This window comes from Lipotes vexillifer, unplaced genomic scaffold (assembly GCF_000442215.2).
Source record: "Lipotes vexillifer unplaced genomic scaffold, Lipotes_vexillifer_v1.1 scaffold438, whole genome shotgun sequence".
Classification (NCBI taxonomy): domain Eukaryota; kingdom Metazoa; phylum Chordata; class Mammalia; order Artiodactyla; family Lipotidae; genus Lipotes; species Lipotes vexillifer.
This window is the reverse complement of record NW_006784126.1, coordinates 430,382-447,057: the sequence shown is the minus strand read 5'-3', so window position 1 is coordinate 447,057 and position 16,676 is coordinate 430,382. Positions and strand designations below refer to the sequence as shown.

General features: G+C 36.2%; 1 protein-coding gene across 1 annotated transcript in view; it reads right to left on the bottom strand.

Moving 5' to 3' along the window:
- Window positions 1-7,452: 7,452 nt before the first annotated feature.
- Window positions 7,453-16,676, bottom strand: part of MOXD1 (monooxygenase DBH like 1) — an 82,762-nt gene continuing 73,538 nt past the window's right edge. Inside the window, exons 11-12 of the mRNA XM_007456549.1 lie at window positions 8,098-8,266; window positions 7,453-7,614 (exon numbers count right to left, since the gene is read on the bottom strand). Coding sequence (XP_007456611.1) covers window positions 7,453-7,614; window positions 8,098-8,266 — 331 coding nt within the window. The remainder of the gene's footprint in view (window positions 7,615-8,097; window positions 8,267-16,676) is intronic.

Sequence of the window (16,676 nt, the reverse complement as noted above, 5' to 3'; positions counted from 1 at the left end):
AAATAATATTCATATTAGAGATGCAGGCATATCTTACCCAAAGGAAGCCCTCTTAACTGTTAAATAAACTCACCTGTAAATAATACAGAAAATAAGTTAACAGTCCTAAAAATATCACTAACATTGAGGGTAAATACAACACTTAATTGTAAGCAATATATAGGTCAAACATTACGACAAGTAAAGCTGTAAACTATATGTAAAAAAACCTATGTCCCGTGGCTATCAGAACTGATGCTGCATTAGCTATGCAAAGAAAAGTTATAAAAGATTTGTTTAAAGCCGTACCTACAATCTTTTTCTCCTGAGATTTGAACTTGAGCTTTCTTGTTCACCAGTGTATTTCAAGTCTGTAGCAGCATGTCTGGCTGAAGGGTAAATGACGGATGAAAAGTTAAAATTGTTTAAAGGCTGCACACGGACTTCCTGCAGAGCTCATATGTATAACCACATCTCAATTATGCAAAGGACAGACTGCAGGAAATCTTTGTTAATTGTAAAAATGGACGATTTTAATAAAGAAAAAAAGAAAATTTCTCCAGCTCATTAGCAATCACAAAAAGTGACAGAAAAAAAACAGGCAACCCCAGGAGTAGGCCTGGTTACCATATTTGCTCATTTCTCCAAGTGCACTGCCCATATATGGCTCCTGGCTAGCGGAATGAAAGTGTCATAGTTTACTCCAAATCCTGTGCTTTTATAATTTGGAGACTATGGAGTTGTAAAGAACAGAGTATTTCATTCGAGCACTAAATGGTCTGTAAAAAGTAACACTATCCTTGCAAATCCAGTGTGCCATCTGAGCGATAGGGTTTATGACTCTAGAAAGATTAACCAATGACTTCAAGCACTGAAGACAGCCTCATCTGCCCTGGGAAACCCTGTACAGGGAACCAGATGTAGATGCAGGGAGTTTGGGGCAAAATTTCCTCCACTTTTCCTTGTTTACAGAATGTGTTCTCACTATTGCTCACAATCCCACTTAAGGGCATCAAGCTATTATTAAAGAAGTCTATATATATATTTTTTTTGATGGAGAACTAATGGACTTAATAATAAAGAGATTGGGAAGAAATGATTAAGATGGTTAGATCAGAATTGAAACTGGGAATTAAATTTAAAAAACGAAAAGAAAACAGTGAGAGATAAGAGAACAGAAAGTTAAAGATCTAAATAATCCCAAAATCGAAGGTGAAAGTATAAAACACAAGCTACAGTAAAATGACAATTTGGAAATTTTAGAAAGAGGCTTAGAATCATCACAGTAAAAAGTTAAGAAACTTAAGATTGACCTTCGAGCTAAACCCTCAAAAAGAAAGCTTAAACTTTAGGTAACTGAATTTAGAATTAGCAAGAATAAAGGTAATACGGAAGGAAGTAGGAAGAGTCCAACATGTGAAGCCTCAGAGCAGCTGGACGAATCCAGCATGTTTAAATCCTGCTCCAGAGCTGACAGGATTGACGAGATACACAAAGCGCCCTCTAGTGGCGAATAGAAACACGTTCCTTGTTTAATATGGAGCTCTCTCTCACCCCACTCTTTTATTTCCTCCATCTTTCCTTATTTTTGGTTAACAGAGTATCATTATATTTAGTAGGATTATTTAGAAGAGTCCATTTTTCCAGAAATATCTTAATAAGAGAAGACAACTTATAAAATAACTTCTCAAGGTGAGGTGAAATTACTGTAATCAAATGTGGAAGAAAAAATCTCATGGAGCAATAAAAAATAGAGAACTTTAAAGCTATTCACATAAAAACTAATCATATAAAAGACAAGAAACATAGTTCATTTGAACTCTGAAATATCATTAGTTTCAATGAGAACAGATTATTTTCAAGAGGAAATAAAAGAGCAAAACAGTATTTTACCTCTTTGGAAACATAAAACATAACAAGTAGCCAGTCATTAAAGATTTTTTTTTTTTTGAGGGCGTGATTGCCAAATTCACTCAGACTAATGTTCATTTGATTACGTATCATTCACTCAGCAAAAGTGGTTTGGTTAAAGTCAAATTTCAGTTGATTATGTCTGTAAGGTAGAAGAGAAAATCTGCATTTGTTATCAGATACTGTGCACCTGAAATGTGAGATCTTGCAAAGGGAGGAAAAAAACTAATATTGACAACTCATTGTGCCAGGTGCTATACCTTCATTATCACATTTAATCCACAAGCAATTTTATTAGGTTAGAAATTATTATCCCTACTTTACCAATGGGAAACAGAAGCTTAGTAAATCCAAGTAATTTGGATCTAATTTATACACGTGTAGTTTGTAAAGTGATTGAAACTTAGGTCTGCTATGATTACTGCAGTACAGCACGCTGTCTGCTTAGCTTTTCTGAATACAAATACTCTCTTGTAAAAGCAGTTTTAAACACTGAGAAATGTGAAAGCACTTTGCAAATTCCAAAGCATTGTATAAATATATGGAATTATTTTGGTTGTCAAGATTTAATGGGCTTATTTAAAAATATTAAGGGAGAAATCGGTTCAATTCAGGATTGCATTCTACATTTGTAGATGGTTATTCCCAATTTTCATTTTTTTTCATTACATCAATTCCACACCATTAGTCTGTGTCTAGGTCTGAAACTTTCCAAAAATATAGTCTTATTTGTCAACATTTCTCAGATACCTTATTCAGCCATGTAATTCATTTTAGTGTACTTTTTTAATTAAAAAAAGTAAATTCCCTTTTCTTTGTTCTCTGTAAATTGTACTAACTCTAGATTAATAAAAAATAGTGTTTGTTGGCAAAAAGAACAGCAAATAAGGAATAGACCAATGAACATACGTGGAAGGCCCGTGTCTGTTGGGCTATGCTTTGCAGCTAGCCATGAACACGTTGCAATCTTCAGAAAAATTGTTCCATAAACCTGGACATGCTCTGCGGGGAAAGTGTGTGCCCCAAAGTTTGTTCCTTAGGGAACATTGCTCCACTACAACGTGGTAGAGTGGTCAATGAGTTCGGGAAATGTTTCATACTATATAGCTTGGACTTTCAAATGCACATTCATATATTCGAAACTCTGAAAAGTGCAACAGTAACCCTCTTTAACTTTGTATCAATTTTCCACCGCTATTCGTATTTTCCATGGAACACACCTCTCGCCTGGGGGGTAGGGGATGCTGCCATAAGTCTATTCAATTGACCATTTTCTTCTCATAAACTACCAGTTTGACTAGGCTGGATTTGGATACAACTGTCAATCAAGATCTTGTAAGGCTAAGATGACCAAAAATAGATAAAACTATATAAACTATGTTTGTGATCCAAATAATCTATGGAAAAGGGATGGTTCAGGATGGTGAATAAGCATTTCATACAGCTAAATTTATTCAGTTTGAAGGACTGACATTTATTCTGAATCCTTCCATTTAAAAAATAAATAAATAAAGATAGGAGATTTTATTTGGCTCAGCTATGAGCTTTACCATGAGGCTATAATCTCCATCATGGCAGAGACAATATCTGTTTTTACTCACAATCATAAGCTCAACATTCTAGTAAGAGCCTGACTCCAAGTAGGCTTTCAGAAAAATTGTTAAATAAATACTAATAATCCTGTTTAGTGACCTACTTGACAAATATATATAGTTGACAACACTATACTGGTCTGATAATTGTCTCTAAAACTCGAAACTCTTGGAATTTACTGGATTAGACGGAAGTCAATTTTGCTAAAAATATCTATTGCATCAGAGCTTCTCTTCTGTAGTGCTATCATTAGGAGGCAGCTATCCAAACAGACATTACGTTCCCAGCCCCCTTCACATTCCAGTGAAGCCACGTCACTAATTTTAATCAGCAGAGTGAAAGTGGTCATTTATGTCACTCTAGTTCAGGTCTTTCTCTGTTAGCTGGCTGAACGCATAGGACCCCCAGGTTCTAGGAATGATGGAACTGTAGGATCTTGGGTCCCTGAATCACCACAAAAAGGAAAGCCCAGGGAGATCTGCTCAGTGCTTTGTGACCACCTAGAGGAGTGGGATAGGGAGGGTGGGAGGGAGGGAGACTCAAGAGGGAGGAGATATGGGGATATATGTATATGTATAGCTGATTCACTTTGTTATAAAGCAGAAACTAACAAGCCATTGTAAAGCAATTATACTCCCATAAAGATGTTTAAAAAAAAAAAAAAAGGAAAGCCAATTAGAAAATGAACCACACACATCAAACTAGTAAATGAATACGAATAAACTTTATTATGTTAAGCCATTGATATTTTGGAATTTGTTTCGGAAGCTAGTGTTATCTAATATCAAATATGGATTCACATAAATATATACTTTCACAGACATATACTAGAAGCATATGAACCAAAAAGAGTTGGTAGTCTCTAGGTAATAGGATTAACAGATTTGGGTTTTGTCTATTTTTTAAGTTACCATATTTTCTAAATTTTCTTCAGTGAATAGGCATTACTATGCATTAGATTTATAATCAGGGGAAAAAACATGAAATAAATGATACATATTTTTAATGATTTCTAGCTCCAAAACCGCTTCCTTTTTTGTTTTGGGATCCTTTCAAAATCCCTAAATTTTTCAAGCCCTTTGTTCTGGACCTCTAAACTGGGAATATATTCCATCCTTAGTCAGAACTGGCAAATTGCCAGTCATCCCTGCACTTACCCATGGGCATCGAGGCATAATCACATTCCAACTTCTCTCTTTGCCACTGTCTAGGGAAGGTCACCTGTCTGGATCACTTTACTATAGGTGGATCTTTCATTATTGCATTTGTAACTTTTTATTCTGAAAAAATTTCAAATTTTAAAAAGTTGCAAGAATAGTATTTAAAAACTCCTATATCTTTCACCCACTGTCCTCAATTGGTATCATGTTACCATATTGAATTATTATTCTCTCTCTGTGGACAGATGATAGATAGATGATAGATAGAGCGATAGATAGATAGATAGATAGATAGGATTCTTTTTTGAACCATTTGAGAATAATTTGAACAATAAGTTGAAGGCATCTGGCAGTATTCATCAAAATTCTCAAAAATATGCAATTATTAATATGTAATTCCACTTATAGTAACTTATAAGGCAATACTTATAGAAATGAGAGTTTTAATTATAAGAACGTTAATCACAGCAATGTTTATCATACTGAAAAACTGGAAATGGCCTGTACGTCCAACAATAAGAGTTTAGTTGAGCAAATTGTACAGTGCAGTTATATCCTGCTTCCAAATGTCCTGCTATTTGCTATTCATCATTGGCCTCCGTAGCCGTTAAGATAAAGTCCAGAGCTCTTAATTCATCTGCCTCTGTTGACTGCATCACTCTAATCACTCTTATCACCCTTGACCCTGCCTGAGACTACTCCAGAGAAAATGATCACCCAAGATACTTTCAACCTCACATGGCCTTGATGAATTTTGGTTTTATCATGGATGCTTCTCTGACCCTCCCCACACAGAGGCTCGAACCAGGGACCATTGTACATGGAGACTCCGTCCTCCCTTGAGTCTCAGGCATTCCTCCCTTGAGTCTCAGGCACTCCTCCCTGATAGCCTAGGAAACAGGTACTGTGACCTGATCCAGGGCAGCAGTAAAAAGCCTGGGCTGTTCAGGAAGGTCTGCTCAACTAAAGAGCAAACTAACTTAGAATATAATCAGAATCCTACCAAATATTCAACAGATAACCTATCCCAATTTCAAAGAAAGAGTCAATGCCTCAAAATTATATATATTCATGAGAATTCCTACCAGAAGAATGTCAGCTTTATTCTTAGCAACATCAAGTAGAAAAATAGATTCCCCTGGCTCCAAAGATTTGAGTTTCCAAAAGCTGTGTATCCTTTTCTAGCCAGTATGTGCACCTTCCTTACTAAGAACAATGAAAACAAATATAATATTACACAATTTCCAAAGGAAATCATTTTACTTTGATATCTCAGATTCAGACATTCTGAAGTAAAAATAAACATGAAATTTTAAATAGGGAGTGTTTGAGATGATCATATTTCTTACATAAATATTTAGAAGGAAAATCATAGAATCTGATATAACACTTATGAAATAAAAAGAATTAAAGTTAACAATAAAATATTCCTCATAAACATTACAAGTATTTCATTAGACGGACAAATTCTGAGAATCGAGAAGGAAGAACTCTGAAACATAATATTTATTTAAAAGACAATACAGTTTGTGTTGAAGACATTGTTTGCTAGGGAGAAATGGCTTAAAAATGGAATGGAAAAATGCAACATTCTTAATTGATCGGACTGGCAAATCAAGCGGTATTGAACCACTTGCTTCTCTCAAGGAGTATGCAAGATACCACACAGAAATTTAATTTTATTTAGTTTATTAATATGATCCAAACAGAATTAGTTTAAGAAATGAGCAAAAGACACAAAACAAGATTTGGCTAATCTATACTATACCAAGAGAACCAAAAAAGGTGACAAGATTTTCAGTTGGTGACAATTTTACGATGGAAAGTTAGTTTATTAACTAATATAAAAATACATCTACAATAGCAACTGTGACTCAGATTGAGCCAGTATGCAACACGTGTGACACCCACCATGGTCAGGGAGGTACTACAGGGACCTCACACCCTCCTCAGCTGGTTCACACTATCTGGCCTTTGCCCTGGAGCCCCACAAAACACCCCTCACAGCATAGAGTTTGCGGCCAATTATATTTTCTCCTCAGCCTACAATCAGTTATGTACCATTTCTATGTTTCCCATAGCCTCTTTCTTTTTAGGTAGTGACAGAGCTCAAGGAAAAAAACTCACCTGGCCAGTGCTGAGCGGGAAAGGGGGAAAAAAAAGTACTTTGAGATGGATTCAGGGTAGCTTGGGACTCAGACTCAGAATGGGCACCATCAGAAAGCATTGAGGTCCGTGGGTAATGCACAGAAAAGGACAGAACCAGATAACGCGGAAAGGTAGGAAGGACCACTGTTACATCTGGGAAGTCACACCAGAGAGCAATAAAGAGGAAGAAAACTGGAAGGCAGAGAACTTCCTTTTACACCTTTAAGATGAAAACATTAAAAAAAAAAAAAAAAAAAGGAATATAGAAACCAAATCAACAATTTTAAAAAGTAAAATAACAAGGAGTATTTCAATAAAATGAAATACAGAAGGAGATAAAGAATTCTTTTACTTCCACTGGACTTTATCCCTAGTTTTGAAGAGGTTATATTAAGTCAGGCCAGCTTTGCTCTATTTGGGGGTCGATACATTTTATCAGATGTTTCTGAGGAAAAGATGAGAACCCGACTGACATCTCTCAGGCAGCCTGGGAAGAGGGGGAGGGGAGGAAGGGAACATGTGAAAGGAAAGTCTCCAAGAGCTTCACCCTCACCCTTCACGCCCAAAGTGTCTTTAACCTGCACGTTAAATGTCAGGTTCGGATCTCGGAAAACCACGGTTACGGAGCACAACAGGACTACGTGCTTAGTGGCGCACGTGATTACAAGCTCGTGATGCTTAGTGTGCCGCCCAGAACCATGAAGCACAGGAGCAGCTCGAGAGACACATTTCCACGCAGAGAAGTGGAAGAAGCTCCACACACCAAAGGCTCTGCTTTATAGGGTCTTTCTATATCCGGAGGTAACGCTGTCATCCCTTGAATCTGCAAAGGAAAGAGCAGACATCGCCACTGAGTGTGTGATTTAAGAGCAGGACTGCGGCCAAGCTCGCTCAGCCTTTGCGCTTCTGCAGGGCTTAAAGGGGTGGCGGTATGGATGCTCAAGTTGTGCACCGTCCGGGGGTCAGAACCTTAAGGATTCCCAGCGAGGGGGCGAAGAGGGCCGGACACGCCTTTGGGAAAGAAGTCATAGAAAACACGCTCTGTCTTTTTTTGAAGCTCTCATCCCATTTTATTCCTTCTTCACCCCAACTTTAGTTTTAGAATAGACTGGCCTCTTCAAAGGAAGTGGAATCAGGAGTTTTGGGCCAATCTAGGTAATCACTGAATAAATTCGCAGACATATCAAAAGACAGCTGGACCACTGGGTTTACGGATATCTGTCTGTTCCTTTGATTGTACTTGTTGTGGATTCAGGTAAGATGTAACATCTGGTTTCCCCGAAGATTAAAACAAAATGGGGCTTACCGACCACTCTGCGTTGTCTGTCTTGGAACATCTCACGTTCACCGGCAGGCTAAGGACAATCTTATTGAAGGCAAGACCTTCCTTTTTAGTCCATTTAAACTTATTCATTGCATCCATAAAAGAAAGGTTTTTATACTGCTTGGGGCTTTTAATAATGAAAGGCCAGGTCCTGAATTTAAAATAAATAACCATAATTAGTCACATTCAGAACAAAAGCATTACATGTTTCCATCACTTTTCAACATTCTAAAATAGACTTCATACTTGTTCACTTTTACACACACAGATAACCTAATGCAAAGCACTGATGAACTCTTAAGCAGTTGCTAGAAGAAATACGTATAAAATAAGGAGTCTTCTAAAAAAAAACAAAATTCCTCGGTTTAGTAACAGATGGGCATTACTTTTTTTTTTTTTTTTTTGCTGTATGCAGGCCTCTCACAGTTGTGGCCTCTCCCGTTGCAGAGCACAGGCTCCGGACGCGCAGGCTCAGTGGCCATGGCTCACGGGCCCAGCTGCTCTGCGGCATGTGGGATCTTCCCGGACCCGGGCACGAACCCGTGTCCCCTGCATCAGCAGGCGGACTCTCAGCCACTGTGCCACCTGGGAAGCCCGGGCATTACTTTTAAACAAATCGTTTTGGCTTAGAAAGCTTCCCCAGAGCCTCATAATTCCTCACGTACTTGTTTCGGTTCTAGTTAACAATATAACTGGTAAGCATTCAGTTCTGACGAGTATAATGCTAATGGTGTAATGAAGAAACATATAGAATCTCAAAAGGTACTGAACAACGTTGGAAATTTCAATTCCATGCTGTTGAAAAGCCTGACCGCTGCTGGCTGCCCTGTTTTAGCTTGCCTAAGTGACAAAAAGTTTTGAAAAATTTGAAATTGAACCAGTGTCTTTAATATTCCACTGAGAAAAAAATACTCTACAGATGATACATTCTGCTTCTACTTTGCTGCTCTAAAAAAATTATGTTAAATGTCCAAGAAAGAAGGACGAAATCACAGAAGAATGACATGACCAGCTTCAATAGGTACTCTTCAGGTGATGTCTTTCATTAAATATAAGTTTGATATTATTGATTCTTGAAAAAAGGAAAAGTGTAAGTGTTGGCATAGCTCAGAAATTTACATAAACTACTCCACGGACCTTCCAGGAGATTATCATGGGTAAGCAGTAGGTATTTGGCTCCCTTGACACCCCAAGAGGAAGTTCCAGTGATTTTCAGTAACTAACAATGAATTAACCTCCAGCTGAGGAATCTACATTTTTAATATTTGATCTTCACAATTTCTTCATTTAATTATGTCACTACCGACTCTCTCTCTTACACACATAACCTACTCAGGCACATTGAATATTATCCTTTTAATTAAATTAAACATCCTTTATTAATCTTTTACAGTTACAAAGATAAATTTTTAATGTTTAAAACAAAATCATTTCCTCTGCACTCCAATAAGACAATGAATAATACAATAGGTCATATATGAGAATCTTTATATTCTTTATTCCTAACCTTCTTTTTCCTTTAATTAAAGTCAATATATCTTTGTTGAGTTTTAAATGTACTATTTTGCACAGAGACCTTAAAGTACCATAGAGAGCAATCACCATCATACTACATTAAACATATCTAGCAATGACCTTAGATCTATAACATTGTAAATTAAATACACTGTGAAGACTTGCAGAGATACAATCCAGAATTAGTATAAAATAAAACTTGTACATGTAAAAACTTGCATAAAGTAAAAATTTGACTTGAAAGGGGCCCATTATATTTACATACAATGTCCTTTTAAATACACTAAAAGCTTTACATTTCATTAAATATAAAATAACTTTAAATCAAATATTAAAAATCAAATTTACTTTTCAAAGAGCTAAGGTATTTGTCTTGAAAAAAGGAAAATCAACTTCATCACCAGGGAAATGCTGGGGGTTAGCGGGGTGGGAGTGGGCGGGGGGTGTGGAGATCATCAGCCTGTAATCACCTAAAACACCACAAGGTGGCAATGGAATCTCTGCTAAAGCACTAAGGTGGACTAAGTGCCCTAAAATTTCCGCAGCCTTGCTGGTAAGAGTGAATAGTGTTATTACATACGTAGATGAAATCTTTAAAAGTTTTACCGCTGAAACAAATTAGTAAAATAGTATCTGTTTGAGATTTCACAGTATAAAATGACAGAAGAGGTATAAACACATTTATTTACTTACTATAAATATATGGAAAAGGATGTAGGAAAGGGCAGACCCAATGAATCCTATGCTGGAGCCAGCATGACAGGCCGGGTGAGGAGAAGCACGTCACAACCTCCCTGACCTGGCATCTTGTCTCATTTTTATTGTCTCCTTTCCCTTCCTACTAAATCTGTTCAGGCTCCTACTCTGTAACATCACACCAACTAATTTCCTAACCTTTCCAGCCTGTCCTACACCACACTTCCAGATTACCATTGGAGAAAAGAGAAGGAAAAGACAGAATGAGGAGAAATCCTGAAATAGTAAATATTTATCCTGAGAGGAATGTTCTAGAAATTAAAACAGTTACATTCCTGCACATCTGGGCAGTGTCCAAATGACTACCCAGATATACGTATAAATAGAAGGGTATTATTTATATATCACTATAGTTGATAAAAAGGAAGGATTTAATATTAATGAGTAACTTTCCTTTGTAAGCTTAATTTAATTGACTAGTTGATTTAAAAATACACAAATATGGCATACACTTAGACTATCCAAAATAATTTTGGAAAAAGAAAAAAAAATGACAAGTTTGGAGACTTACACATTACACACTCTTATTTCAAGATTTACTATAAAACTATAATAATAATCGAGTGTGGTATCATAGTAAAGCTAAACATGTACCACAATGAAACAGAACTCAGAGTCCAGAAATTGTCAGTATATGGTGAAATGATTTTCAGCAAACCTTCCAGAGTAATTATATAGGAAAAGGGTAGTTTTTTTCATCAAATGGTTCTTGTACAACTTGATATCTGTATGAAATACAATGAACCTCAGCATATACAACACACAAAAAATTATTCAAAATGGATCATCAGCCTAAAGCTAAAACTGTAACGTTTTTAGGAAAAAAAAACAGGAGAAAATCTTCACAACCTTGGGCAGGCAGCAATTTCTTACGTGGAATATCAAAAGCACAAAACAAACCAAAAACGATAAAACAGACTTCAAAAAATACAGTTGAAAAAGTAAAATCAAGCCAGACTGGGAAAAATTATTTGCAAACATATACCTGACAAAGATTTATACCCAAAGTATAAAGAACTCCTTAAAATTATGAAGGACTCTTACAACTCAATAATTTTTAAGAAAGTAACCCAATTAAATGGACAAGAATTTGAACCATTATGAAGGAACATATATAAATGACTAATAACCATGTGAAAAGAGGCTCTATATCATGCGTCATGGGGAAATGGAAAATAAAACTACAATAAGATACCACTGCATACACATTAAAATAGATAAAATTTAAAATCTGGAAAATACATTGGGAAGATTGTTAAGCAGTAGGAGATCTTATTAATCTGGTGAGAATGTAAAAAGGTACGCTATTCTGGAGAACATTTTGAGAGTCTTATGCAGTAAACATAAACTTAGTGTACAATCCAGGGATTCCACCACTAGGTGTTAACCCAGAAATTGAAAACATATGTCCATACAAGGATGAACACAATCATGTTCATAGCAACTTTCTTCATAATAGCCACAAACTGGAAAGAATCCAAATGTCTTTCAACTGGTGAATCGATAAATGAATTTGGGTATATACACACTGGGGAATACTACTCAGCAATAAAAAGGAAAGGACTGCTGATACATACATACATATATATTCATGTATATATATGAATCTCAGTATATATTCATCAGTGTAGATGAATCTCAGAAACATTGTAAGTTAAAGAAGCCAGGCACAAAATAGTACATACCATCTTATCCTATTTTCATAAAACCTAGAAAAGATCAAAGCCAATAGATAGTGACAAAGCAGTTTCATGGAGCTTTGTGTGGAGGGTCGATTGTCTCCAGAGGTGTGAGAGAAGTTTTGGCGGTGATGAAAATGCTCTATATCTCATTTGTGATGTGGTTAAACAGGGGTACACATCTGAGAAAACTTTAGAACAGTATACTTAACCATAGGGGCATTTTATTGTATGTATGTTCTACCTCAAGCAATTTGACTTAAAAAAAAAATAAAAACATAACAAACCAACAAAAAAGACACAGCGTACACTTTACCAATCAAATTGCTAAAGAAGGAAACCAGGAAACCTGACTTTACGAGGCACAACTCCTAATCCTCTGGACACTCCCTGAGCCAGTGAATGTTGCAAAGCACCCAGTAAAGCTGAATCTCCCTGATAGAAGCAAAAGCTTGAGAGCTGCAACAGATCTGACAGCATGATATAAGGCCTGGGACATTCCCTTATGGAAAGGCATTCAGCCCTAACCACTGAGTAAACATCCTCTAATAGATTTTTAATAAAATCTGAGGAAGGAATAACCCATGCATTGTGATATAGAGTCCCACCTCTACACACACAGCTCTTTACCCTCAAAATACAGAAAAGGAAGTACATAAAAATACATCACCCAAACTTCAAACTGTGGTGTGGAGAGAAAGAAAGCTACTCTCAGATTTGCTTAGAAGGTAGTAAAAATTCACCTATGTTTTACCAGAGCAAAGAGAAGTTTTAAACAGAACTGGCTCAGCATAAGCAAGAAATGACAAACAACCATGCAAACTTAGAGTGAAAGGAAATTATATCACATTTCATATAAGGAGACAGAAAAAATCAACTCTAGAGGAAGATATAAATCAATTATACTGGAGAGAACTCCCTCAAGTGTTTCACGCTGTAAGTTTATTTAATCAGAACATGAATTCAATTAAACAAGAGCTCAAATACAAGATGATAAAACAACACAATGAGATGAAAAGAGGGATAGCAGACTAAAGGAAATACATTTAAGACAAAAAAATTAGTACCAAATAAGTGAGAAAAAACAGGAAGCAGAAGAGCACTTCTGAAAAATTATGGGAAAATGCTTGAGAAAAATCCCAAATAGATTAGAAAAAAGTTTGTAGATATAAGATAAAATTCCCTTGAAATGAAAAAAAAGAAGTGAATATATGTACTGAAAGAACACTTTGTGTTTCGGGAAAATTTGATTCATATGCTCAACAATGAAATATGTTCAATTTAACTTATGAATTCTCCAGGTAGAGGAAGAATGAGCCCATTCATCCAAAGACATCTCCAAAGGGGGAAAAAAAACCCTAAGACCCCAAAATATTATATGCTGCCCAAATACAAATGCAGAAATTTTCAAATATAAAAGAACTCAGGGCACATGGAAGCCCTTCTTGATTAAGCAACTTGAGGACAAAACCCTGAGGAATCAAATTAAAGAACTCAGAAATGCAGAAATCATATAAAGATCAGGGATTATCACTGAATCTATCAAAGTTGCATTAAATATTGTGGAAATTTTGTTTTAGAATTAAATGTGAAAATTTAAAATCTTGAGAATACAAAAATTCTAATATAAATAACACATATTTGGAGGTACAAAAGGGAGGTTGGGAGAAAATGTGAAAGTGTGAATGTCCTCATCTTTATGATCTAAAACTGAAACATGTTTTTTAAAAAAATGTGTTAATATCTTTTATGATCTATTTGCTCAACAATTTGAGAGCTCCTTTATACAATATTATCTCTTGTAGTTAAAAACAATAGCAATGCTTATTTGTTCAATAATTATTCAGTTTTGATTTAGTTTCTTTTTCTTCTGATAAAACAAAATTAAATTTTAATATTTTTGTTTAAAGCAGTGCACAAATTATAATCTTTCTAACTCTACTCTATTCATCTTCATATCAATACCTACATAGAAAAATGTCTGTAATGACATTCCATTAATGTTAGTGTTGCTTATTTCTAACAGAATTTGGGGTGATTGCTTTCGTCCTCTTCTTTTTTTCAATTTATTTATTTTTGGCTGCGTTGGGTCTTTGCTGTGCATGAGCTTTCTCTAGTTGCGGCGAGCGAGGGCTACTCTTCATTGAGGTGCGCGTGTTTCTCACTGCAGTGGCTTCTGTTGCTGCGGAGCACGGGCTCTAGGCGCGCGGGCTTCAGTAGTTGTGGCATGTGGGCTCACTAGCTGTGGCTCGCGGGCTCTAGAGCGCTGGCTCAGTAGTTGTGGTGCATGGGCTTAGTTGCTCCGCGGCGTGTGGGATCTTCCCGGACCAGGGGTTGAACCCCTGTCCCCTGCCCTGGCAGGTGGATTCTCAACCACTGCGCCACCAGGGAAGCCCTGTCCTCTTTTTAAAAACCTTTTTCCGCATTACCTAAACTCTATAATAAAGTCTGTGTGACTTTTACACCTTATCAACATAAAGCAATTTTTTTCCTGCAAAGAAAAATACAAACACCTCTCTTGATTTTTTTTTTTAAGAAATAGAACAAATAAGGCAGGAACTTTCCATCACATAAACCTCACTGGAACCACACAGACAGTGGTGATGTATGGTGCAGCAGAGAATACAAATTTATCTGAGCTCATTGTCTACTCTGTTATCTGATCTTTGGGAGTTTTTTGTTTTTCCTTAAGCCTTGCCAGATCTGTAGGAGGCAGAGAAAAACTGCATCCCCCAAAACAGACAAATCCTGAGACAGGATGTACTTGTCTCTATCTTTCCGCCAATGCATCCTTTAATCCTAGAATTGCTACAGAATGTTTAAAAAAAAAACTGGACACCTAAATAGTCCTTATATTAAAAGTAAAAATAAGAGATTCTAGGTTATATGTTATATAATATTCCTGTTTAGTATTGTGTCCTAAAACCAAATTAGCGATATTCTTATAAGCTAAACAGAAAAAAAGCACTCAAACCATTTCTCTCTTTCTGATCTTTTCACCAGAACCTTGTTGGTTTGGCCTTTAATGATATTTATGTCAGTATGATGATGAACTAGACTTGAAAGTCTGATTTAAAGTCCAAACATGTATTCTATAACAGAGGCTCTTTTTCACTCATATTTTTGAATAATAACTATATTTAACCATGTAGTTAAATGGTTTTATGTGGGCAATAACATCTCAAAACTGGCCTTGTTCTTTGAAGCAACCCTCCCTGTCTTGAGAAGTGATGAAAACCCCAACTTCAATATTTCCTGAAGGAGACCAAACGTACGGACACTGACAGAGCTCGTTGGGACACAGGAGCTGAGTGTTTCAGAGACTTCGCACAAGTTGAACACAAAAGAAAATAACTGGACCACAGAACACATTTCATTCATCTTGTAAATACACGGTTTTGAATGTTCATCCAACATTCACTCCAACATTCTCTCGATTAGGAAAAGTTTCTAGTCAATACGTTAAAAATATTCTAAAGGGGAAAAAAAACTACTTAAGTCTCAGGAAGAAACAATATAATCTCAATATTTTAAAGCCAAGACTACATCCTATTGTTTTTAGAATGATGTTTTATGTGCTGTTTTGATTTTTATTGATATTTTATTTACTTATTTGAAATGTAGTTATTGATTGTGAACAAAAAGGCACATATATCAGCAACCACAATACAAACCCCAGCTCCCCCATTTAGTATGTACTCTATGAGGTTGAACAGATTTTTAATCTCATAGCTTCCATTTCCTTCTCTAAACTGGGATTGCAAATACTGCTCTACCTATTGGAATTGTGCGAAAATAAATTAAATGAAATCATGTACGTGAAAATACTTCATAACCTACAACCTAATTTACACCAGCATTTTGTTATTTGTATTTTAGTAAATACAGACTTATTGTCTAGTGGTCATTGGGTTGTCTGGATAAGAACTCAGTAGAATATATCTATGAATAGCAGGTTTAATTTAAAAAGAAGAGTGTTTTTAGTTCCTTATTTATAATCCCTATAAAATTTTGGAACAAAGAGGAGACCAGGGCTTCCCTGGTGGCGCAGTGGTTGAGAGTCCGCCTGCCGATGCAGGGGACACGGGTTCGTGCCCCGGTCCAGGAAGATCCCACATGTTGCGGAGCGGCTGGGCCCGTGAGCCATGGCCGCTGAGCCTGCACGTCTGGAGCCTGTGCTCCGCAACGGGAGAGGCCACAACAGTGAGAGGCCCGCGTACCGCAAAAAAAAAAAAGGAGACCATAATTATATTCTCCTTCAGATCTGCACTTTACCACATCCTCATTAAGAGTTTATTTAATCTCTCCTTAAATACACCCCCTCAAAAATCTATGTGTATCTTTTGCCTAATTACATCAGTCCTTTTCATTTTGAAAAATCCTAATCATTAGAAAATTCTTCCTTATATTAAAATAAAATCTACACTTCAAAATTTCTACCAGACACCCTAATTCTTTGTGGCACTACTAAGAATGGATAAAATCCTTTCATTGTACCTCAACCTTAATATTAATAATAATAATTAATTAATAATAATTCTCAATTTCTTCTTCAAACATGTTTCCCTGCACCATTCACATATCCTTACTTTCCCTTTACTCTTCTCTTTC